Genomic DNA, 26630 nt, shown 5'->3' with positions numbered 1-26630 from the left:
CTATGTCATTCATACGTTCTACCTTCTCTTTACATTCCCTCCTCTTCTTCTCTGAACTCTTCACCCCCTTGCCGTGCCACCTCCCCTCGCGTCATGTATGAAATGACTCCCGACACTTTCCCATCCACCCCCCTCTAGTTGCGATGTACCGAGAGCCTTCATTGCACGATGTAGGGGAGGCGGTGCCTAAACTCGCCGGGGGCCCGCCTTCCAAAAGCACAACCAGCGAGCCGGTGGTCATGAATGGCGGCAAGCCTGTCAGCAAACCTGACAAGGAGGAGACATAGCCCCGCCCACCCCCCCCCCCCTACAGCCTCTTTCCCACTTCACCCAGCCAAGCAGAGTCCCGGAAAAGCCAGCGACTCTGCAACGAATGCGACAAAACAAACTGAAAGTTTGGACTCGTCGGCAACGGGGAGCCACACCAGGCCCCTCGCTGCTCATCTTATTGGACAGAACTGGTGTTGTAGATGGCAGGGGGCCAGAGAAGAAGATGGCGACAGCCAGCTGGAAGTGGGCAGAAGTTGGACCTTCCCTTGGAGAAGACAGACTTCTTATAACGACAACAAACAAAAAGATTTATACAAAAGTGTCGTATCCGCCGGTGTTTTCCTGTGACAATCTGTTACGAAGAGGCCTGCTTTTTTTTCCCTCTTTTGATCGTCAAGTGTCCTGTTGCCAAATGTGCTTACTGGCTGCTGGCTTCAGACACACACAAGCACCATAGCTTTGATTTGAATCATTACGACAAACATGACAGAGTTCTGAGAACACAACACACATTGTTCTGTTCCAAGTTATGATCTGACACGTTTGGTCCTTATTTGACAGGCACTGTCCATCATTTTTGATGGTATCCATTCAAAGTACTGGTTGAAGACCAAGCTGCTTGGTTGTACAGATAAGGAACAGACTTCTGTTGCTACCTCCCTGTCAGTCCCCTCAAACAATACGATGACCTCCTCTTCACGGAGCCCCACTCAAGAATTCCAGGAAGGAGTTGGTCAAATCGGCACATGGGTAGAACCGAAGACGGGTGTGTGTAGCGCCGAGCAAATGAAGGCAAGGCTTCAGGTAACAAGGTAGCAGTGTTGTTTACATGGAGTAGCAGAGGACGCATAGAATGTAGGGGGGAAGGAAGATGGCGCGTCAGTGCATGGAACTTTTTCAGGACAGAAATGAGCTCCTATTTCTGACTGTGTATCATAACCTTCTGCCTTCCCAAGAACTTGAATTTAAAGGTGGGAGTGAGGGTACGAGTGAACAGGGTAAATCACGTTGAAGTCGCTTGATTTGATGTACTGTGTACAGAGTTTATGACGTGTGACATGAAGGTGTTGTAGTGAAAACCATTTTGAACATTCTGATAGCAGGCGTTTTGATGAAAACTGCATATAGCACAGATATTTTAGCCTCAATCAAAATATTGCATGATGAGCTCGAGCGTGGCGGGGAACTGCACGGAAAGTAAACAGAATACCCTCCTTGGTGAAAGCAAACCAAATAGATTCCTCACTGTGACCGTCAACTTGGCTCCAATCTGTTCAGGACTTGAATTCAAATTCAAGACCCTGGCTTTTGGTTCAAATGGCAGTGAACTACACTGGTAGTTACACTCGCTGAGGAGATCCGAATACTGTGATCCTACTGGTCCTGTTAGTGCTAGCGAAAGAGACCTGCCATCCATGACTCAGGATGACGTGAGAGGCTCAGCAGATGTGATTTCAGTAGTGTCCCTCCCTCTGGACTGGAACAAGATGAATGACCACCAAGACAGAAACAAGGCTGTGTGACTAATCAGACGAGCTGTATCCCCTCAGCTACAGTTGGGGTGGAAAAAAGCGAAGCCGCTTGCACTTCAGGATCACAGCTCAAGGCTTCACTCCTCAGTGGCAGGAACAGAGTACAGTAGATCCCCGCTTTTTGCTGGGGGCTCCGTTCTGGGACCACCAATGAATGGTAATAATGTATCTGTACAAACCGCCGCATGAGTCGTTGGGCCCAGAATCGTTCGAGCATGAATACTCAAGCAAGAGACACTAACAGACCAAATTTTATGAGCATAGTGGCAGATCCAACCCCACCTAATGCATAGAATTCCCTACCCTCGTACCTATAAGTCATACGTAGATAATGACTTCTGGTATATGACATTTGCAAGAAATGGACCATTTCAGAGAAAAAAAATCTTTGTCCAAGAATTTGTGAACTTGCAAGGCCGTGAAAGCTGTGCAGGGATCCACTGTACATTGTTCCGTCTGCTCTGGTACTGTCACCTTGAACAATTCATCCGTTCCGCGACTGCAATGACGAAATCACAGCGAGCGTCGTGTTCTTAGGACAAAAGCTGTCTAGTGTATTTCTGCTGTTGTCTCATCAGGACGTTGTCTTATAGATTCTCTCATCGCTGGCTGTTTGGTTTTTACAGTGGAACCTCTCAAGGCCAACACTCTGAGGTCCTTCTAGTCACAATTTGACTATTTCAGGCCTCTCAATTTGATCACTACTTCTGTATATTGCTTTTTTTGAAACGCTTTTGAGAAAAACATACACCAGAAATGAAGGACTCCGGCATCATCAGACCAATTTCTTTGCTTTCAAAGTCACATTTTTTAACTGTGCTTGACTTCTTTTTTTTTTTTTTTTTTACCTATGTGGAAGTTCAGATCTGTGCATTACAATCATGAAAGGACTCACCTACTCAATGATTTGACTTTCTAAATAGTGTTTAACTTTAGAGGCTCCACTGTACACCCGCATGTTGAGACGCTCTTGGATCTCACCCCTACCCAGGACTCTTGTGCCATGCGCTGATGAGAAAGAAGTGGTGTCGTACTTGTCTGGCGTCAACAAAGTATGGATCGTTAACTTGTATCGTGACACTTGTTGTATCATTGTTGCTAGGAAATGATAAGAGAACTAGCCCTGACAATCAGGTACGTCGTCATTGATTCATCATCGTCTGTACACCGTCGCAGAGATTTTTGGGGGGGGCACGGAACGCAGGTCACCGTTTTATTTGGACCACATTCAGGAATAGTACTTGAAGTGTCATCATAGGCAAAGTTTTTGTTTTTTTTATAAATTCAGGTTCAGATGAGCTGTCCTTAATTGTTTTATAGTGCGTATACGTAAATGCTATAATAAATAGTTGACGAATACCACATGGGGAGTTTTGTGCCTGGCAGCACTTAGTCTATATCAAGCAGCGGTGCAAATGTGAGGCAGGAGAGAAAAAAATGGATACTTGACAGCACACAGTGGAATGAAATGGCAGCATGTGGTGTAATGGTACAGCTGCTGCCTTCTAAGGCGGAGAATGAAGATTGCTATGTGTTATTTTGCACTGAAAAATAATTGATTAAACAAATGTTCCCCTGTGTATTTGTATTGATACATGGGAAACAATTTGTAGGTACAATGGGTCCTAAAAATGTGGTGACCACAGCTGCCCAAATAATTCCTTGTGGCCCCCATAGTGCGTCTCCAATTGGGCAAGGGGGCGGCCACAGAGGAACACATGTCCTATTCAGAGAAGCCCACCTTGTCAGGTTAGTTAGCAGCATGGAGAACGTCTGTGGCACATGTTCAAGAATAATGACGGTCGAGTGAAAAAGGTCCAGATGTAACAGCGTTTTCCAGGTTGATAATCACACCTCTGACGCGGGACGCAATTACCGCGAGTATCTCCTGAGAGGTTCCTCCCCGCTGGTGGTTAGCCCGGCACCAAGGCTACAATTAGGAGCTTCGCATACAGAAAGAGCGCCGGCTTTAATTAGAAGGGAGCAATCACGACAAACCTGGGTGACTTTTAATTTCCCACTCGTGTGTCACTGCCAGGCACGTGCATTGTAGAGTTGACGTGCAGTATTAGTGCGGGTGCACAGTACACACACACACGGACACGTGACGTTTAGAGCTGCGCTCTTGATGTAGCTTGTCTCATTCAGGTTCACTCTGTTCGTCTCACAGAAGAAGGCCTTATTACGCACACACACTCATAGACAAGATGACTTATCAGTGATTCTTTGGTCCACTCTGTTGCGTCGCACCTCCTCTCGCTGCTAGGGCCGTTTCCACTTGTTGCACGTGTTATGGACCAATGTCATTTATGGGGTGCAAGGGGGGCTAATGCATGTGGTCATGTCGGAAATAGTATGTAATAAAAACAAAGCTGCATTTAGCTTATTTCTGCTACCGATTTACACCAGTTAAGATGCTTTACAGCATTTAAAAAAAGATGGTTTTTGGTCATGTCGAGATTAAAAACACCACTAAGTAAAAGCAAGCTGTGCCGTTGTAGTGAGTTGGCTAGCAAAAGGTGGCTCGTGCTGTCTACTGTCTTTCAGTAAATGTTCAGTTCCTCTTACATCCATATTATGCAAACAAGATATGTCTGCACTGTACAGTTTGTGTCTCACCTATTGTATACACACAGAACAGAACAATATTAAAGATTTATAGAAAGGAAGAATGGCTTGATGATGAATTTATTCCTTGCAGTGCACTTGGAAATTAATCTATAACTTTGCCCCCTTCAGAAGCCACCCTATTTTCAGTCACATATTGCAGTCGGTGGCTTTTTAGGTTTATAGGTTTGCCACCAGCTGCTTATAATTATCTGTCTCATATTTTATATATTATATTATAAGACCTCCCCATGCATGCGTGGGTTTTCTCCGGGTACTCCGGTTTCCTCCCACATTCCAAAAACAATTAATTAATTAATTGGCGACTCCAAATTGTCCATAGGTACGAATGTGAGTGTGAATGGTTGTTTGTCTATATGTGCCCTGTGATTGGCTGGCGACCAGTCCAGGGTGTACCCCGCCTCTCGCCCGAAGACAGCTGGAATAGGCTCCAGCACCTTCCGCGACCCTCGTGAGGAAAAGCGGTAGAAAATGAATGAATGAATATTTTCCAAGACACTGCTACCGTTCATGACATTCATCTACACTCATTTTGCCCAATTCCAAGAGAGAGAATTCAGCAAATAAAAACAAATCATTTTATGTCAAAACCCTAGACATATTAAAATGTATTGGAATGTGCAGACAGGTTTTCAGTTAGAACTGCTTGCTTGTAAACATGCTGTACCTTCTGATAAACTACCCCCTTTGCCTTATTTTGCATACATCTCCCAATACTGACTAACATTTTCTTTGAGTGGCCTAAACCAAGAAAAAATTCCAGAATTTCAGTGTCTGCCTGTCAGTCAGTAGGATGAAATCAAATGACTTGGAATAAGCTCCGCTGTCAATGATGTCATCTTATTTGCACACAGCAAACACAAACATGAATAATCTCTTGTTTTAAGAGCACGACTGCTAAGCAAAATGACATTTTGTTGCCACTCATATTCTAAAATATTCCCGCCTTTGTGGTTTAGTTCATAAAAGCCAGCACTCATCTGCCACACACACACACACACACACACACACACAGACTTGCAGTTTCAGGTAGTGTTGAGAGCTCACTTGAGAAGCGGCCTCATGTCTGCTTCATTATCATCAAAGACAATAGCTTGTGTTTGTCCGTACACACACACACACACACACACACACTTATGCATGCCTTTCCGCCATCATGCTGCTGAAGTCCCTGTCGGCTGTTGGAACCACGCAGATATCCCGCTGTGGTGGTCACTTGAACCAATGTAGCAGGAGGACGTTTGTTCCCCCAGGGGGGCGCCCGATCCTTCCACTCATGCTTCAACGTTAAATGAGGTTTCGGCACAGCAACGAGATTATTTAAAGCATCGTCAGCCCCGTGGCAAGCAGCCTGCTGTCAATCTCTGAAAGGTTAACATCAACTGTGACATTCTTCTCTAATTACGCTCCTCTCGCGCTTTATGTTGCTGGAAATGTTCACTCTTCAATTTTAGACACACGGAAATGTTTATTTCTGCTCCTCTCAAATGGACCAATCACACATCGGAAAAAGGAATCATGCCTGCGTCGTCAACCTGTCAGAGGTGAAAGCTGTCAACACTCAATGCTCTTCCTGTGATGGCCTCCGTTCCCCCATTTCCTGTCCGTTGCCTCGTTCCATTGTCCCCCTTCTTCATCAACCCCCGCCCCCACCTTTCCATTCATCACCTCCCTCTCTCTCTCCTCCCCGTCAGAGCAACAGGAAGTCTGATGAAGCAAAGAGAATGAGACGAGAGGTGAGAAAGCAATCATTTATCTCTCAGGTGATAAGTGACATTTGGTGCACACACACACACACACACACACACACACACAGGTTCAGCCAAGCAAACACAGTCTGAATACTGATTCTGCCCGGCACTAGAGATGCTTGTTGGGTTCCATGGCAACCATAAAAGCAGCAGGCAAGTGGTTTGCTGAGGGCGTGCACATACGCACATGTCTCTCCAGCTTGGACTAATCATAATTCCATGTTAAAACTGCAAGTACAAACTTCAACAAGTCAGGTTGGCCTTTAAAATACAAAAGCGGCGTTAAAGGATGGCTGGGTGGTAAGGAGGACGGGAAAGGCCAACTGGGTTATTGCCGCTCAGGTTTACTGATGATGTTCATAGTGGAACTGGTACCCTGAATGGTTCCCATGCCTGCACGGATATACTTATAGGTTATCACATGGTTTGTCTGGTATCAGGCCAGGTATCATGCCCCCAAGTGTCAGTATCAGCCCGAGACCAAACCATGATCAAACCATGTGATGATCTTATTATCACATACTATTTAATCATGAGCTTATTATCACGTTAATCAAAAGACCATTTTGTTTCCAGAAAATGTTCAGTTTATTACAAGTATTATATCTAAACAGTGTAAACAATAACAACAATAATATTTTATCAACAGTCTTGTCTTATCAATGTCTGACAATTAAAGTTCCATTAAAAAATCGGTAGAAAATGAATGAATGAATAAATAATCAAGTTTGGGTTTTTTGGTGACTGGAGAAGCACTAGGCACCAAGCACTCGTGCGCTGTTCTCTGATTGGTTGTTTCACGGGCACGATACCAGAGCAGCGTGCTCTGAGTGGACAGCTACGGGGGCTGATACTGGACATGGTTAAACTCTATATTTTATCAGTATCACTGCCCTGGGCTTTGACACAGTATCATTTGGGCCTTTTCCCGTATCATTCATGGGCGGTTCCTAGGGTACAGGGCCAATTAATACTGTAGTATGTGATCATTTTACTTATACGTTCTATAAGCATTTGAGACGGTGACTTGGCTCGTTAATACAGGTTGTATGACATCGCCATCAGAGGGAACGTATTTACGGTTAGTTGGTGTGGTCACCTAACTAAAGAGTTTGGCTTCTCAAAACTATGTCACAAAAAATGGCTTGATTGCAGTTGTTGCTGCTAAGGGTGGCCCAACCAGTTATCAGGTTGAGGTGGAACTTGGGATTTTTTCCCTTAATAGTCAAAAGTTTTATTTAAAAACTGCATCCTGTGGTTGGTTGTGTTGTCATTGACTAATATTTCTATTTCTTTGATGATCTGAAACATTTAAGTGTGACAAACCCCCAAAAATCAGAAATCAAGAAGTTTGTAGATTTCGTTCCAGTTTGGCGGATTGTAAGGAAGCGACGATATGGATCCCAGCTGGCCATGTGTTGTTTGAATCCACGTGAAACGCCGCATAAAAAGATGACAACCAGCACCGAATAGCCCAGCATTTTTTTCATAAAAATACAATATCGAGCGGGTTCCTCCAGCCCTGTTTGAAAAGCATCCTTGAAGTCACAGCTTGGTATGAAAGAATGCGTTGGATATCGCTTTCTTTCTCACTTTTACTTAAAAAAAAATGTCTGTGCCTGTTGCAGGCAGGGAAGGAGGAAAAAGGACAGAAGCCGTTGGAGAAGTGAATCAGCCAGACGGAGAGATCAATGCGGGGTGCAGTTCCAAGACAAAAAAAAAAGCAAGACTTTCTTAGCTCGGTGACCTTGGTAACTGGAAGTAGGGCGGAACATTTGATTGATGTGTACATGAGCGTGTGACATGCAAGAGGCTAAAGGCATTTGAAATCAATATGTTTATGTTTACCCCCTTCTAACATGGAGAGAGGAATGTTTGTGCTCACTCCGCCAGGAACGGAAAAAGGAAATGAAGTGTCAGCAACGTGAACCTGTAGGTTAGAGGTTGTGTGTGAAGGGGCGGGCTTTCACTTAAGCCCGCTCACTCAATCGTTCCTTTAACATTTTTCATGCTCACATCATCTATATTGGCTTACTTACCGATATTTGATGTGTTGATATTGTCCAGCAGTTCATTACAGATACCAAATTTAGAAGCAGTTCTTCAAGGTAAACTAGGTCATATTGTGTAATTAAGGAACACGCCACTAGATGCATTTCAAGGTTCATAAGACTAATGCCAAACTTATTTTAAACATTTTATCCCAAACAAATCTAATAATAATAATAATAATCAACTATTAAAGTGTCCTCTTTTTAGTAGCAAGGATAGAATTTGTAAATATGCAAATTTCTGTGTTGCACAAACATCTGTATCGGGACAAAGTAAAGTGCAAAGTATAAAAATATGAAATGATACACTTTGTAGGTACTACAAGGCGGACGAGTAGTTAGCACGCAGAGCTCACAGCTAGGAGACCCAAGTTCAATACCACCCTTGACCATCTCTGTGTGGAGTTTGCATGTTCTCCCCGTGCATGCGTGGGTTTTCTCCGGGTACTCCGGTTTCCTCCCACATTCCAAAAACATGCTAGGTTAATTGGCCACTCCAAATTGTCCATAGGTATGAATGTGAGTGTGAATGGTTGTTTGTCTATATGTGCCCTGTGATTGGCTGGTGACCAGTCCAGGGTGTACCCCGCCTCTCGCCCGAAGACTCTTCCCATGAGACTAATTTCATTAATTCATTCATTTTCTACCGCTTATCCTCACGAGGGTTGCGGGGGTGCTGGAGCCTATCCCAGCTGTCTTCGGGCGAGAGGCGGGGTACACCCTGGACTGGTCGCCAGCCAATCACAGGGCACATACAGACAAACAACCATTCACACTCACATTCATACCTATGGACAATTTGGAGTGGCCAATTAACCTAGCATGTTTTTGGAATGTGGGAGGAAACCGGAGTACCCGGAGAAAACCCACGCATGCACGGGGAGAACATGCAAACTCCACACAGAAATGGCCGAGGGTGGAATTGAACCCTGGTCTCCTAGCTGTGAGGTCTGCGCGCTAACCACTCGAGACTAATTTAACTAATTTAAATATTAGTCAATGACAACGAATGAACGAATGAAACCTTTTATTATTATAAGTACTTACTACTGATTCTTTCATTTTTGCTGTTGTTAGTTTTTTTTTGTTAAATTCTATTTTTGAAAACAGACCACGGGCCAATAAAAACACAGCCATGGGCCCCAAATGGCCCCCGGGTCGCACCTTGGACAACCTTGATTTAGTATGTCCTCACTTCCATTGGAGTGCCTTCAGTGGGTTCCTAATGTGAAGAATATCAATAGTCTTCCGGCTGCTGAATCGTCAGGCTGTCGAGCTGCACGCCAAGAGGAATGTTGGACATGTGTTCCATTCCTCGTCTTCGTTGAGTCCAATGGCGGGTTAGACGTACCGCTGCTGATGCAACCAGCACTAATCCGCCTCTTGAATTCACTTCACTTTCCTGTCGTCTTCACACCTTGTTCACTCTCTCAGCTAATTAGCCTCATTAAAAGCCCGCAAATGCAAATGTCCAATTAACAGCTGGCATCTGGGCCCAAGATTCCTCTTAAAGCCGAATCTGACCTACGGCAATAAACAAAAAAAGAGCAGGCAAAAACATCCAAAATGCAGATAAGCAAAATATGTGGTGTGTCTTCGGGTCAGCTCGTGGAGGAAAAGGAATACATCCTTTTGATAAGATGCTCAGACGTATGCCCGCTACAGGAAATGCCATTAAATGTCAGCTGTCAGTTGTTGACTTGACAGCACACAGATATTTCCGGTAGCACCTTAAAATGTTGGCCAAAGGTCACGGGGAGAAAATCAGGCCTGCTGAAAATACTAATTCAACAGGCAGCCAATGAAAAAGGAGTGGGTCCTATTTTGCAAAGAAATATCAATAATACTCTCTAAATGGATCATTTTATGACATGTGGCTTATTTTTCAACAGGTTGCTCCCAACCACCGCCACGCCCCCCATGCCAGGCGATGTGGCCTATCAGACACAGCTGGAGCTTTTCTCTTAGGCACTGCTGTTCCACACATGGAGGAGGATGTGTGGGTGCAGGGTAACATTTCCAAATTCCTTTTTAAAACCTTTAACATGGAAAGTGAAGCCACACTTGAATGTTGCTTGCACAAAAAAAATTGTTCCGAACAACAACTCCCGCCGCAAGGCATGCTGGGTAGCTTGTGGTACTCCTTTTCCCAACATTTTGCCGTCTGTGTTGAGACCGTCATCAGAAAAGTAAACAAGGAGTTAACACACTCTTGATACGCAATGTTTTATTCTTCATAGTTCATCTTGCTATCGCAGCTGGACGACCCAGCATGCTTTGCAGGCTTTTTGAAATAGCAGTTTTGATGCCATCAATACACAGACGCGTTTTAAGGTGAACCGTGAACCATGTATAGTCACTCATAAGCCGAGGAAGGGTAAAAGGCTCCAGGGGGATGTAGTACTGTACTGTACTACACATGCAGACAAATATAGATCCACTTCTCCCCCTGCTGGTCAATTCTAATAACGCAGCGTTGGGCCTTCATATGTTACTGGGCGTCTGAAGCCATCCCTGCATGAGGGGTCTGTCAGGTTTGTCAAGATTATATTGCACAATACCCAAATAGCCTTTCAACTCAGGTCACACGTGCACACGAGTCTTTCATGATGTAGATCAGGGGTCTCAAACACGCGGGCCAAATGTGGCCCGCAGGACACTAGTTTGAGGCCCCCGCCTTGATATGAAAGTTTAATGTTAGTGCGGCCCGCGCAAGTTTGATATGGATGCTGTATGGTATCATGTACCCAGAAAAAATGATTACGTTTGATTAATGTTCATGTTAAAGGTTAAATAACTGTTAATAGTTATCCTCCCTATCCATGTGGAAGTGGTAAGTTTTTGGCTATTTAAGTTTAAAGGAAATAACTTGAAGGCTGCCGCTTAGGTCGCTAGCTCTCTAGTTTGCGAGTTAGCATGTGTCTCAAGACCCTGCAGTTGCGCAATATGTTGTAAATAAAAAGAGTATAAATGTGACTATAGTCGTGTTTTGTCATGTCTACAGGGCTCTAATAATGCTTTGTTCATTTTAATCTGAAAAAATAATTAGTCTAACCACTAACTATATGTGGTTTCTTAAGTTTTTATTATTTGCCGTTTTATTATTATTATATTTATTTGTTTATTACTGATTGATTGATTTTCTTTATTCTTGATTTGTTTATTTATTTTTCATCTTATTTTGTGTAGAAAAATAAAAAGTAAGATATTTGAGAACAGTGGAATGTTTTATCAGAGCTTTTCTTGTAGAAAATTGGAACCAAAGCGAAGTTTTTAAATTTTTTTTGTTTTGAATAAATTTTTTTTTTTGGGGAAAACCTGATGCGGCCCAGTCTCACCCAGACCCTAGCTCCAGTGGCCCCCAAGTAAATTGAGTTTGAGACCCCTGATGTAGATCCAAACCACACGTGGTTTTGTCATCGTGTCGTCATGCGTTTTGCATGTAGTCTGAGTTACAAGGGTCCGGCTTTGCTACACATGAAGACATTTTCTCTACTTTCATTTTAGGTTTTAGGCCCATTTTGGTAACAAAAAGTGGCCTTATGTTGAGAACACAAGGCCCATTTTAAAGAAAATAAATAGTCCCACATATGACATTTCACTTGGAAAAACGGGAAACCAAACAACCAACCAACCCAACGGGTATAAAGGCAAACACCACAGTTGGTACATCTGCTGCAGCCATTTTGTCTTATGTCTAGTATATTGTGTAATATGAAAGTAAAGGTGACTATAGAGGTTCTGTTTCATTGCATTATCACTCATGGGCCTGGAAACCAATGAACCACTGAAGGTGGCAGTGAGTTTGAACAAATGACACCCTTAAAAATCAGACTTTATTGAACGCAGTGTGAGATGTGAGCTCGGTGAAGTTTACACATGATGGGATGTGCAATGTACAGGACAGAGAAAGCACAGCCAGTTTCAGCATCACATCACTTATTTACACGTGCAGCACCAATTATTAATGACAATGAAAAAAAAGATTCTGATTAAAAAAAATATGTGCAATGGACCATCTTAATTGCAATTTATATTTTTTGTAATCTGATGTAAAGTTCGGGATTTGTCAACATCACTAAATATTGCCACTAACTACTCTCTCGTTCTTCTTTTTTTAGTCATTTTGGAATTAACATTTCATTAAAGAAAACAAACTTGCATACACATGTTGGGTTTTACTTAAGACTCAGCGTGAGCTTGCCAATATTCTTTTGAACATTCCACAGCACAGACAAGCATTTGGTGTATGATTGAGTCGACTGATTCGCTGAGAAATACGCTCTGACCTGCACAAGACAAAATTTCATTACGTAGACAGGAATTGCGTTCATAAAATGGATTAAATACAATTGCTTTCATGACCGTTACAAATACAAAATTGCACTCGTGAGCGGACTCATCTTGCTCTAAGAAGATGGTGTAAAGATGTTCCTATATACAAACACATATATATGTATGTATATATACACACACACACACACGTGTGTTGGGGGTCCACTTGGCAAGCATGCAGAGGGAGGGTTTTCCCATCAGTAAGGCTGTATTTAGGTGTTTGTTTGATAGTTTCCCAGACCTTCCAATAGGATGTCATCACTCCCGCTGTTGCCAGATTGTTCAGTGCAGTGCAACAGTGCTCCACCAAGGCAGGACATCTTCTTGGAGTGAAGTGCTGGTCATCCTTGCTTGTCATTCTTATATTCCAACAGCTTGAGGTCAGATATTGGACATCCGTCGCCCCCGTGTGGCTCCCAGGGACGCTCGCAACCTCGGCTCTCTGGCCCTGAGGACGACACAGTCGGTAAGCATGTCGACAGCATAGAAAAAGGACGCGTGGCGTCTACAGATGACCAATATTGGGTTTCATCACCGATCTCTGATAGAGGCAGTCATGTAATGAGCGGGTGGGCCCATTAGGCTATTTTATAGTTTTGTGTTCAGTTGTTATTGACTAATATTTACATTTGTTTAATGATCTGAAACATTTGAGTGTGACCAAAATTGTCATTTTTGTGCCAATATGTTATGGCTCAGTCATACCGGTAGTGTTCGTTGAAGTCTAATCTGAAGCTGAGGAAACGAAGGCTCTCGTCCGAGCTGGTTGTGAGGAGCACCAAGAACTGCTGGACAATACTCTGTGAAGATAAAACGGGGTAACATCTCAAGAGGAAGAGGAAGTAGGTGGTGGCTGCTTGCAGGACACGGTACCTGGTAAAAGTGTGTGAGGATGCGGAGCTGCGAGCACATCTTTGGTATCGTCTCCTGAAACTCCCGAATCCTCCTCTTCTCCTCCGCTTCCTGCTCGGCCGTCACGCCCCACTGACCCTGGAAGAAACAAGCGTGTCCAGCAGTGTCGTCCACAGTTCAGCTCTTCCCCCGAACTGCTTACCTCCTCCTCGTTCTGCTTCTTCTTCTCCTCAAACTGAAGCTGGAGAGCAAGTTCCTCCAGTGCGGAGCGGTAAAGGGAGTCCTGAGCATTCTGGAACTCGATGATTTGGTCAAAGATGGCTCTCAGCTGGTTCAAAAGAGACTACAAAAGAGAAGTAGGTTTCATTTTTCTGACGTAGGTTCCCACGGATTATGTGTTGCATTACCCTGCTGTTATTATCCAGCAGGCATCTGGAGATGATGGTGTCCAGGAAGACTTCATGTGCAGCGATGATGTGGTCCAGATCCTGTGCTTGCTGTACTTTGTTCCACAGCTCATCCCAGGAACATTCCAGCACCTTCCGGACATAAAAGCAGATTTAGATGGGACACCTTTGTCTTTTTAAAACACACACCCCCACAGTGTGCACATGTGCTAATTCTGATTTAGACCTTTTAAAGGACATGTAATTATGTATAATATCCTTGCTAATGGCCTGACCTCGAAGGTGATGTAGTACTGCATTTGGTGGATGAAGTGCACCATCTCGGACGCCAGGATGTGACACTGATGTAGCACGCCTGACAGCTCTGCAAGGCAACCAAAGATGAGCCTCGCACAGGAAGGTGAGTTACCTTTTTTATGTTTTACTCCTACGAACCAGGCATGGTTTTGAGCAGCTTGGCATTACACATCTGCCCTTTCCAGATGTCAGTCAGGGTGTACTCCATCCTCTTGGCCCTCCACAGAAAGTTAAACACTCGCAGGTAGTGGCCCATACATTCCCTCGTGAACACCTGTTATACACACACGAGCCTCAGAGCAAGACTCAACGTGTACAGCTGTGTGTGTATGTGTGTTACCGTAGCAATGGGGCCATCCACGTGGTAATCCAGGCTGAATACATCCCAGCCAGTATCGCCAGGGGACACCTGCAAGCAGCCAAACCTCATTTATGCATAAACACAAAGCTGTGTTCCCGCGCATTGCTACCAAAATCAACACACGACATAAGCACGCACCTCAAGCAGCCGTACATCCAATCGCTTGAGGACCTCCACGTTGTCATACTGGGCGTTGGTGGCTCGCACGGCCGTCTCTAGGATTCCTGTCAGGTTGTGTTGGTACAAAGTAGTGGCAGGTCTTGCTAGCTCTGGTCTAAAATAATGACATCATTTGTAAGCTGTTTCATTCCATTACTGTACAAGACATGGTGCCACGTACTTCAGCAGGTCCATGAGGTGCCTGATGAAATCTCCTTGTCCCAGCAGCAGGTACCGCCGCATTGCCTGCAGATGCTCCAGCAGAAGGTAGTTCCTGTTCAGGACGTCCAGCAGGTATTTACTGGTGTCAAAGTAGGCGGCGTCAATCTTCTCTTGAAAGGCTCCCTCCAGGTCTGATAGTAGTTCCGCTGCTACGAGAGAGAAGACAGTTGTTTTCATTACACGCTTGTGTTATTCTCCACCACATGGGGTAAACCACCTTCATTTTGATTTAATGGCGCCACCTTGTGTCCAAATATTGATATTTCAGCGCCACAATTTCTGTTCATTCATAGAATACCAATACGTACATATATATATACAGTGTATATATGCTGTATATGAATGCGAGTTTACACACTACTAAGAAAATATAAAAATGCTGGTGCAAATGATTGATAACATTGTTTATATATTCCAAAAACTTGACATTTTTCCACCTTTCACAGACAATATTTCTTGTATTGAGACATTTTAAAAAAAATCTATCACTCATAGCTGAAAGTACTCTGGTATTCCCTGCTGATGGCAAAGTAATTGAGTAATTGAAACACTGAAAAATGTCACTAATAAAGCCTGGGTCTGAGCTTAAGTCCAAAATACACAGAAAACATGTATGAAAGGCATTTTAAATTGTAAAATAAATGCAGTGCTCACCACTAATGAATGATAACAACTGATTTTTTTTTCCCTTTAGTCACTCCATCATGGTCACAACCTGTTTCTGGCGCCATCAGCAGGAAGTACAAGGTACAAACGAAAGCGCTCTGCCAGTCAACCTCCCACCAACATGGACTGCATGCTGTATTACTATGACGTTCTGTATGATGCTGACTGTGCCCTTAGTTGAGGTCAGCAGGTCTCTGTCCCCACTGTAAACAATGTGGACCAGGCGTTGTGTGGTAAGATCATAAGATCCCCAGTGGGATACAATGTGGTTTCACAATATTTGTATTGCTGTGGTTGGAGTTTGCAGTGGTGTGAAACTGTTTTCTGCAGTTTATACTACCGCTAGATGGAACCACAATAAAAATTTTAGTTAAATCGAGGGACAAATGCCTTTGAAACCACCAAATCGAAAACCCACAGATGGGATCGTTAGTGTACCTCTTTCCCCCTCAGTGCTGAAAGTGAAGACAAGGCCAGCGAGCGGGAAAAGCATTGATCACAAACTGGCCACTAGAAGGTGTCAATACAGTGATATCAATATCTAAAAACAGCCCTTACCATCTTTGGGTGTGTCTGCAGACTTGGACGCTGGTGTAATTTTGCCTGGTGGTGTTCTGTCATGACAAACCTGGTGCAGGAAGTTGATGGATTTACCAATCAGCAGAACCTGAAAGGAGGAGGACACCGTTTGAACTGGTACTGACTCTTGTTTTCACCATTGACTATAAAAAGGTATCATTATTAGCACATTAGTCATTGTGAACGATTGCAGAAATTATGCAATTCACGCTTACGCGGCGCAGTGACTCAGAACCACACAGTTCCACTTGTCGTTGTTGCGCAACATGAATGATAAGCATACATTGGTGGGGGCTTCAGTAAGTCAACTGACGACAAAATTGACTGACACAATTGCCAGGTGGAATAATGAAGCACAGAACACGGTTCTTTAACTCATTCAATCCCAGACAAGCCCTTGGGGTGATTTGGACTAAGGTGGCGTTTCCTTAATCCTCAGTCCCATGCCATGTCTCGCTACTGTGTGTGATTGTGTATGTGTGTGTGTGTGTGTGTCTAGTATGGAGGGTGGGAAGGAGGGGCTTTCTTTTCTTTCTTTGTTTTTTTCTTTTTAATTGTGGCAATTGTTTTAATTATGTAAAGCACTTTGTGTTGTATGTCTTTGCAGGAAAAGTGCTATACAAATAAAGTTGATTTTTTTTTTATCTTTCAAGGCACACGGAATATTGTGTTCTATGGCCAAATAAACATGGAACCTACACAAGGAAAGGAAAAAAGGGGAAAAAAAGTTAAACCACCCGCTCTTTCAGTAATCATTAGTAGAACATAGCTAAGTTTCAGGAAAATACCAGTTCCTGACTAAAAAAGGGAGCAGCATTTTGTGAATATTTTGTAAATATTCTTTGCTTTTGTGACAGCTGAACTATCTAACAACTATACCAACATACACAGATTGTTTTACATGAAAATAATTATTTATTTACAAATATAAGACCTTGAACTCGTTACTATTTTTAAATTTGGAATTATGAACTATGTTTGTATGCGGATGCATGCATTAATATTTCCCTACAATGCGTAACCTGCGCATTTCACTTCCTCCTTCCTGGCTTGTCTGATTTTTCCATCTACATCAGGGGTCTCAAACTCAATTTACCTGGGGGCCACTGGAGCTACGTTCTGGGTGAAGCCGGGCCACATCAGGTTTGCAAAAAACCCCCAAAATGCATTTATTAAAAACTGGCAAAAAAAAAAAAATCTTCAATGCTTTTGCTTCTGCTATACCCTACACGTTTTCAGTACTTTGGTTCCGGTTTTCCACACCAAAATATCTGATAAAACATTCCACTGTTCTCAAATATCTTAATTTTTATTTTTGTATACAAAAAATAAGATTAAAAAAATAAACAAATTAAGAATAAAGACAATAAATCAATCAATCAGTAATAAATAAGTAAAATAATAATAAAACAGCAAATAAGAAAAACGTAAGAAAACACACAGTTGGTAAAGAAATTATTTTTTTCAGATTCAAATGTACAGTATTAACAGTTATTTAACCTTTAACATGAACATTAATGAAACTTAATAATTTTACCCAATTAGCAAGTTAGCATCGTACTCAGTTCCATCTGGGAGCAGCGTCGTAACTTTAACAACATGTTTGATGAGATGCTTTATCTGGACGTGTATTTTCCCTTTTATTCCAAATCATTTCCTGCATTTATTTGTACCCAGCGTCATAAGCCTTTAGCTTCATTGCTAATCCAAAGCAAAACAGGGCGGGGCAACAGGGTAGGGTAACAGTATGGGCGGGGCAAAATCATGTTAATTGTGTCCGGTGTGCACACAGCTTTAAGCTGTCATTTGAACATTAAACTTTGGTATCAAGGTAACTGATCTACATGATTCCTTGGCGTTGGCGGAGAGCTGCATCATCACCTCTTTTTGTCTCTTGTGCAAAAAGACATAGAACTCTGTTTTGGGTGAATGAGTTCCTAATGAATAGGTATGAATCTACAGTGGCCATGTGATGAATCATGACAACTGTTTGAAGCCCTAATTATGATGATCTGTACAGTGCCTACCTTGCGAGCCTGGTCCATGGTGATGAACGACGGGATCATTGACTTCCTGAGAGAGTACTTGTCGTGCCACAGGCGATCCGTCTTCACGTTTGGATCTGATGCTACAAAGAACTACACACGTATATAAATATAAGTTCAGGTAATGAACACACCAGGTAAATACTTAAATATATTTCTAAACATAAAAGAACGTTACAAAGGAGGATTATGGCCATGCTGTAAAAACCATAAGACACCCCACCAAACAGGTGTGTGTGTACCTCATGATAAGTGTCCTCAAGTTCTCCATCATAGATCCACCGATACAAGAAGTTAAGGATGGGGTGCGACACCAAGCTGAGGATGTGTTGCACCAGCGCCCTCATTTGTGGGTCTCCTGTTTTCCCGTAGGCATGAACAGCTGAGGCCAACTCGCCGCCCTTCCGGCCTGGCAACAACACAATGACAACACGTATGTCTACACTCAGCGCAAGCCATGCAGCTTCGGTGTACCTTGGCAGAAGTCGACAAGGGCGGCCAGCATTTTGAGCCGCACTTTGGGGTCATACATCCAGACTAAGAGTCTTCTGAGAGTTAGCGTGCTCTCTGTGCACATGTTGACACCTTGGTCATCCTCTACCTGCAGCTACAACGTACGTGCATGTTAGCACCAATAACCAGGAGGAACAAATACAAAACAAAACAAGACTTCATACCTGAGAGTGCAGGACGGAGAGGAGCCTGTAATACTCCTTCAGCTCCTGGTGGAGTGATGCACAGAAGCTCTGCACCGGAGGAGGAAGAAGATGAAAAACTGCATTAGTGGCTGGACTCATTCAAGATGGATCAGGTATACTGCAGATAAAACACACACACACACACACACACACCTGTCCAACTAGCCCAAAGGCCCGATCCAAACTCCTGGCGTCGGTGTACTTCCGCACTTTATTGTGGAGCCAGCCAAGTTCAGCCAGTCTGCTGCTGGTGTCCCGCAGGGATTTGTTCACCAACACCTGGCGAGCGTGACACACACGATAATGAGGCAAGGCCGGGTCATATCCGACACATGTATAGACACTATATGTGCAGAGGAGAAATTGACACGGCACAGAGAGGCCAGGTCAATGTGGCTCAAAGCCAAAGAGCGCCATATTGATCTGTTGAAGCTTTACAATCAACACAGATTGTCTGGACATCAAATCATCTCGCCACGAGAGCTGACTCGCCACGTTCGTTATTTTAATAAATCAGCAAGTACAACCTCAGTTATGTACTTTGCCAGGACGATGTCTGACCTCTTGAAAGGGCGTTACGTACCTTGCCGTCTATTTTGTAACAATTATCTTGTGCGCTCATTTTGACGAACTTGCCATCGATCCCCTGGAAGACATAGAGGATGTCCCGCACCAGCGCTGCCTCGCTCACCTCGTCTACAGATGAGCACATAAAAGTGACAAAGGCAGACGATTTACATTGGAGATGTAGCTCACTGCCTCAGCTTCAGATGAAGAGTAGGAGACCTCCGCCTCAAGGCCAACGGGTCACTTTTAATGCACAATAAGCACAACATAGTGCCACTGCGTCTGCTGACATTAGTGTTAGTCGTGCTGTACGTAAACCCACCAGCTGCATCGCCATCTTGACGTGGCCGGAGTGCTCTGGTTGTAGAAAGCAATGGTCCGATGGGTGGCCGAATGGTGGCTGGACCCACGGCTGAGGGGGAAGAGCTTGTGGGAAGAGCCCAGGCCAGTCGAGAACCCAAAGATGAAGCACCCCCAACTGCGGATGGAAGCGGTTGGCTACAAGGAACACAAATCATAGTTCTTTTATGTCTGAGTTGCAGGTTTGGTAGGAACAGGACCCCACCACTGAAAAGATAGTGCTGCATTATTAATGAGGCCAAATGGTGGTTGATGTCACATAAACTAGATTTATACAAGTCAGTTGTTTATCTGAGAGCTACATGAGAACAAAATGAATTTTATATGTTCATATAAAAGTTTGGAATTATGCGCAAAGTACGCACCCTGCCAACAGCGACTGCGGCGTTGGAGTGGGTCCGTTGAGTGTGTAGACTCCCAGACTTGAGATCCCACTGGTGGCCATGCTGGCTGACAGTCCGGCACACCTCTCTCCGTAACCCAGGGCCAGACTCTGGGGCCGGGTGCAGTAGAACGGCGTGGAATGAGCATCTCTGGGGAGGGCCTGGGCAAACACAGCTCCATAGTTTCCAACCTGGGGTGGCAGTTAGTATGGCTTATTATTGCAGAGCAAAATATTGGATAACTACAACAAAATAAATGTGGCCAACGAACCCTGCTGGAGGGCTTGCGGGGGTCTTCAGCGAGGATGAGCAACAAGTAGAGAACAGACCAGCGATGTTTCAGAACACCCTGTTGACCACATGTATGTGAATATCTCATTTTGTCTAAAACACACAGATGTGCTTTCACGGATGACAAAAAAAATCTAAATATTAATAATAATAATTAATAATAGTGCATATTATCAATACCAAAATGGTTGTTGCTTAATCGGCTAATCAATTACAGTAATCATCGATTAATGACTGCTGCTCTACAGCAATGGGATGTGATGAGAACCTGAGGCCGACTGTTGTGTTATTCATCCATCACCACCACCTCATGTTGCAGCATGAGAATTCACAGCCGGATGTTGTATGGATCGGTACACAATTCCCGAAAGCCCAAAACATCCCACTTCTTGCATGGCTAGCGTAGTCAGCAGACATGTCACCCATTGAGCATGTTTGGAATGCTTTGGATTGGCATATACAGTATTTCAGGCAAATGGCGGTCACACCAGATACTCACTGTTTTTTCCCCAATACAGTAAGACTGCACATTTTGGCATGGCCAAACAAAGACACCAGTGCATTAATCATGCTGTGTATATTTTTGTTCAGCACAGATTTACAGTACCAACCTGCGTCTGGAGTTTTCTATGCAGTTCTGAGAAGAGAGCAGCATCTGCCTCCCGCCGCTGCTTTAGCACTGCAAAGAGTAAGAAGGTTCAAGAGCATAGTGGGAAACTAATACGGTTTGTAGTCTTTATTAACAAGATTTAGTGAGCAAACGTGGACCAACATGACAGTGAAGTCTGCCAATCTGTGCTACATAAACATTTTCCTACTGGAAATGGAGTGCTATTTTTACTGTCAGCACGAGCACTTTGATTGATTGTTTTCCAACTAATGGTGCAACCTAGACGATTTTGATGGTCCTACTGGGAATACACTCATCGTGCCATAAAGAGTTTCAGCATTTTCAGTAGAGTGCAGCATAAAAGCTTTAGTACACTAAGGGAGCACATGTAAAAAAAAAAAGCACCCAGCAGCGATAGAGACTGGACATCGATGAGTAACGTGATGTTATTGGCGAGTGTTTTTTAGCTGAACTTCGACTTACATTCTTTCTTGATCTTCTCCGTCACCAGGAATTCATCCCGTTCAATAGTGGGGGCGTAGTTACTGCCAATGACTCGCACTGCAAACTGGAACTGGTGGGCAACCTCGGCTGGCCAGACACACAAACAGTGATGATTAAGGTCATGGTAAGTGGACAGTGCAGCAAATTCTTTCTAATGGGATTACTCTAAAGCAGAGGTTTGACCATGGCTCAGGCATATCCCACTCCCTACATTTTCAGGAGCATATTTTTAGTCTTTTTAGGCGTATCCGTATAGGCCAGGGGTCTCAAACTCAATTTACTCGGGGGCCACTGGAGCTAGTGTCTGGGTGACAATGGGCCACATCAAGTCCCCCCCCCCAAAAAAAAACGCATTTATTAAAAACAGAAAAATATCCAAACTTTTTCAGTGCTTTGGTTCCGATTTTCTACAATAAAAGCGCTGTTCTCAAATATCTTAATTTTTATATCTTAATTTTTCTACACAAAATAAGATGAAAAATAAATAAACAAATCAAGACTAAAGAAAATCAATCAATCAGTAATAAATAAATATAATAATAATACTAAAACTGCAAATAATAAAAACTTAAGAAACCACATATAGTTGGTGGGTAGACAAATTATTTTTTCAGATTAAAATTAAAGCATTATTAGAACCCTGTAGACATGACAAAACACGACTATAGTCACATTTATACTCTTTTTATTTACAACATATTGCGCAACTGCAGGGTCTTGAGACACATGCTAACTCGCAAACTAGAGAGCGAGCGACCTAAACGGTAGCCTCCAAGTTATTTCCTTTAAACTTAAAAAGCCAAAAACTTACCACTTCCACACGGATAGGGAGGATAACTATTAACAGTTATTTAACCTTTAACATGAACATTAATCAAACGTAATAAGTTTTTTCTGGGTACATGATACCATACAGCATCCATATCAAACTTGCGCGGGGCCGCACTAACATTAAAGTTTCATATCAAGGCGGGGGCCTCAAACTAGTGTCCTGTGGGCCACATTTGGCCCGCAGGCCGCGTGTTTGAGACCACTGGTATAGGCTCTCACCCTTGGAACTAAAAATGCTTAAGTTTGCCTTTAACCATAAGTGGAGATAGCTTGTACAAACTTTTTCCAATAAGGGTATTATTTTGGTGATATTTTTTAAAATTGCGTGAACAGGCTAAAACGATACCATTTAGATATGCCCAGACATGAGAGAGGGGCATCTCAATAAAAAAAGTTTTAACAGGGGTAATCACTTTTCCACACAGGGCCATGTACGTAGGTTTGTATTTATTTCCTCCCTTAATAATACAAAGTTTCATTTAAAATTTGCATTTTGTTCAGGTGTGCTGTCATTAACTAATATTTTGGATGATCTGAAACATTTAAGAGTTGACATATATGCAAAAAAAGAGAAATCACACTTTTTCACACCACTGTAGCACCTCATATTTGGAAAACCGCTACTCTAAAGGGAACTCATCACTTGTACTCTGAAATTACTGACATTGACAATAATCATATCATCCGCTTTTAGCCCGAAATACAGTGAAAACATAACGGCAAGCATGTCGGAGTAAAATGTTATTATAAGCTATATCTGATCAAATGTTTCATTCAACGACTGCGTGGGTGGCGGCCCACAACACATGCAGCAATAAGCAATTGGTTCGTCTCTAAGAGCGCCAACAAGATCGTTAAGATTAATGATGTTATGTGTGCACCGATAGAATCATAGACAAGTCATTTTATCAACACTTTGCTTGTTTTAGTAATACTGCAGCGCTTCTCTGCACATCCTGTCATGATGCATACCGGCTACACACAACATTTCACATTAAATGTTGTCAGACTCGGCACAATCTAACATAAAGACTATAAGCCGAATTGGAAGAATATTGCTAAAGATTCTAACAAAGCGTTTAGATTGAGTGAGAAAACAAGAGATGCTGCGTGAATGTGATGCATGCGAATGTGAAGGTTCGCATCCGGAGTTATGCTAATGTACCTTCGCTTTTCCCTGTGATTCTGCAGCAGAGGCTCTGGAGAAGCACATTGGGTGATTTCTGATCCAGAGTCGCCATACTATCCGTGACTAGAGTTTCGTGCGGTGTAATATCTAAATAAACATATCTAAATGAACATCACAGTTTATAAAGGAGAAACAGTTACTTCCAGCAACGCCATTTTGACAAGTTAGGGTCAATGTAACGTCAAAACGGAAAAACTACTTCAGCCGGCGAAACGTTGTCTTCAAAGCAAGAGTATTTAGATATTTTCCTCCGACAACTAATGTTCATGTGCCATTGAAATTGTGAATAATATAGACTATTTATGACCTACGGCAAAATGAACATTTGGGACATTAACTAGCTACGTCAACCATCACAGTTACGTTAGCTGCACTTTGGGTATGCTTTTATACTGAAAATATTAACCGGACGTTAGTATAGTTATTAAAGTACACTTAACATTCCTGTTCAACGCAACCCGCCGAAAAGCGTCTCCAGGAAATGCAAGCTGGACAGACGAGGGAAAACATTTCCCCCTCGAAACATTGAATTCCGCACATTTTGTTCCTGTCCCTCCAACACTTGTACTGTATTCTACTTGTTCTATTTGTTCATGGAGATTTACATTTGATTGTCGTTGTATTATTATGTTATATCTATCTATTTTTCCCTGTTAGTACCTTTTTATTTTTTTTTTTAATTTTTTCATTTTATTTATGCATTTTTATTCCCTTCTGACAGTGATTGTATTGACATCACAGGTCCATACTAGCATGAGGTTAATATTTTGATTTCAGTTTCAGTTTATTCCCACAATTACCTGTGTGTTTTCTTGTGTTGTTCATATTGTTACATTGTTGATATTGTTAGAATTGTATATTGCTATATTATGCACAATCTCAGGCAATAAATTATTGGACACAGGCCTGTACTGCGAAACAGGATTCACCTGATCCAGAATAAGTTGGATGATTGCCTTTTGGGATATGCATGCACACACACACACACACACAAATGCATTAGATCTGTTGCCAGCTAATGGTAGCTTTTTGGTCAAACTTAGCGACAAACATTAGCTATATCATTGAATGTATACCCTATCTTAACAACAACATGACTTCATATTGTTGGTTGCATTTCTGTGACTGCAACGGTGATGTACCTGTGTGCACGTACATATGTACCAGACCCACAAACACCAGTCATCTCACTCGGCCCATGCAAGACAATTTTCATACAGTTTCATTTGAAATAGTGAAAAATATAGATGTGTATTTGTGTATAGATGTGTATTTTTAAACTACTTACGTTGTTGGCCCACATCTTCAGTGTTTGGAGTGGTTAAGCCGGAAACCAAAGAGAGCCTGGTTAAGATAAACTTGTTTAGTAGTACAGTACATGCTTCAGGGGAGCTCAGGGGGCAAAAAGAAAGCTAATTGTAGTGTTTGCTTTTCTTTCAATAACAACGAACAATTGCATGTAGTACAAGAGCATACGAGAATCATTTGTTTTACTTGCTGATATTGTTATAATAATATGTGTTGTTTTAAACGTTTTTGTTTGTTAAATTGTATATGTATTTATATATTGTTAAATTATTCCCAAGTTTGATGATCACGATCTTGCCGTATTGGTATCAGCAATGTTCTTTTGATTGTTACCAAAACTTGTCATAACGCCCAACTTGACTGACAGCACTCGAGAGCGCATGCGCCAAAATCACCTGAGTAAAGCTTCTTTGTAGGGCGCGAGAGGCAAGACGATTAGTCAACCCCAAGCGTGGAAGTGAGGATGATGTCAACATAGTTTGGCTCCGGCTGCGAGGCTACAATTTCAATTTACCTTAGCTTTTCTCGCTTCTCCAGGTACGGTCAGTTTTTTTGAAATCCAGGACGAAGAAGTGGGAAGAAACAAGGCATGGATCGAAGGAGAGAATTAAGAACAAGCTAGCGCCTTTGGGTGGGAGAACAAGCCGGGAAGAAGCCGCGGTGGCCGGACGGGGCAGAGCGACAGGATGGGGATGGATTTTAGCACTCTCCGGACCCTTATCAGCAGATATGTGAGTTTTGTCGTTGCGCTCATTCACACACTTGAACAATACACAAAGCTGTGCGAGGTTTTACTTCTGTTTTCCACCACTTATCCGGATTAAGTTTCACTAACAAGAGGAAGTGGCCGTTAAGAGAGCATTCTTACTTTGATGTTAGCAAACCTATTTCTTATTGGTTGTTTCCTTGCGCCGATAGTCGTGTGTGTTAAGTAACTATAAAATCATGAAATGAGATCACAAAGCACATCCACCTTGGAGCACTTCCAAGTGTGTAGAACCAGCTTGCATATTCAGGCAAGCTGCGACTTGCAGAAATAGCACATAGCCATAAACACCCACATACACATGCTGTCAAGACATTGTCCCAATAAAATATCTGTCACTGGAAGTCCTTTTCGAACTTATTCATCACATTGGTATGCCTGTGCTGATGCAAAAGTCATACATTTATTTCCAGGAGAGTCTATGTCATCCAATGAAATGTACTATACTACATCTCTCATTGGAGCCGGACTACAAATGGAACAGTCACATGAATTATGTAATCCACTTGTTTTTGTTTTTTTCCTCCCTGCTCGTCAAATCGATGGGCTGCAGTGGAGCCACCGGCCAGCATGGCTCTTACATTAGGCTCCACGCTAATGTGTTGAGAGAGACGAGCGTCACTCACATGAGAGCTCCTTGCTATCTGAGGCTTAGATCCGGCCTTCCAACTGTTGCTAATGGCCAATAAAGTAAAATCCCTGCTGTATGGAAGCAGAAATGGAGCTGTGTTGTCACAAGCGGCCTGAGACAAGCCTGTGACTGATAGGATGCGGGATGCTGATGAGGTCTGCTTGTGTCATTGATCTGGATAACAGCTTAAGACAAATGGGTTTGGGCTAAATTGATTGTGTTGCCCGCCCCAATGCAAAATGAACAGCTGCGTATTTAAGATTAAGGTTTGGAACATTTATATATTTGCCAATACGGTGCGGTGCGTTCATGGAATATCAGTAAATGGCAAAAAACA

At 42.9% G+C, this 26630-nt stretch overlaps 3 protein-coding genes across 17 annotated transcripts in view; 2 read left to right on the top strand and 1 right to left on the bottom strand.

Annotated features, from left to right (window-relative positions):
* The window catches only part of LOC131104463 (fibroblast growth factor 14-like), a 41174-nt gene extending 36701 nt beyond the window's left edge, over positions 1 to 4473 (top strand). For all 3 annotated transcript variants that reach the window (XM_058051660.2, XM_058051662.2, XM_058051661.2), the window contains one exon: positions 139 to 4473. In XM_058051660.2, the coding sequence (XP_057907643.2) occupies positions 139 to 287 (149 nt within the window). In that variant the 3' untranslated portion in view covers positions 288 to 4473. The remainder of the gene's footprint in view (positions 1 to 138) is intronic.
* A 7578-nt stretch (positions 4474 to 12051) lies between these two features.
* Positions 12052 to 23797, bottom strand: tubgcp3 (tubulin gamma complex component 3). The gene is made up of 23 exons (XM_058050938.2): positions 23565 to 23797; positions 21548 to 21655; positions 21066 to 21133; positions 20435 to 20512; positions 20146 to 20354; positions 19743 to 19918; positions 19437 to 19549; positions 19007 to 19132; positions 18833 to 18901; positions 18630 to 18762; positions 18398 to 18564; positions 18138 to 18248; positions 16090 to 16198; positions 14825 to 15014; positions 14623 to 14758; positions 14464 to 14532; positions 14262 to 14397; positions 14102 to 14190; positions 13827 to 13958; positions 13622 to 13762; positions 13441 to 13557; positions 13273 to 13367; positions 12052 to 13015 (listed from the first exon to the last, which is right to left on the bottom strand). Exons 1-23 carry the CDS (start codon positions 23638 to 23640, stop codon positions 12949 to 12951), a joined length of 2715 nt encoding a protein of 904 aa, XP_057906921.2. The 5' UTR covers positions 23641 to 23797; the 3' UTR covers positions 12052 to 12948.
* Positions 21531 to 26630, top strand: part of atp11a (ATPase phospholipid transporting 11A) — a 33469-nt gene continuing 28369 nt past the window's right edge. For 11 of the 13 annotated variants that reach the window (XR_009119735.2, XR_009119737.2, XM_058050926.2 and 8 more), the window contains exon 1: positions 25305 to 25627. Coding sequence is in view for 11 of the 13 variants with exons in the window: in XM_058050926.2 (XP_057906909.2) it covers positions 25583 to 25627 (45 nt within the window). In the remaining 2 variants the exon portion in view is untranslated. Of the gene's footprint in view, positions 21693 to 25304; positions 25628 to 26630 lie in introns of those variants that run through there. The other 2 variants (XM_058050929.2, XM_058050928.2) reach the window with 2 other exon arrangements.

Source organism: Doryrhamphus excisus, linkage group LG15, assembly GCF_037039965.1.
Source record: "Doryrhamphus excisus strain RoL-2023G ecotype Guam linkage group LG15, RoL_Dexc_Guam_v1.1, whole genome shotgun sequence".
In the NCBI taxonomy this organism is placed as follows: domain Eukaryota; kingdom Metazoa; phylum Chordata; class Actinopteri; order Syngnathiformes; family Syngnathidae; genus Doryrhamphus; species Doryrhamphus excisus.
The sequence above is the reverse complement of the archived record's forward strand: the minus strand, read 5'-3'. Positions and strand labels throughout refer to the sequence as shown.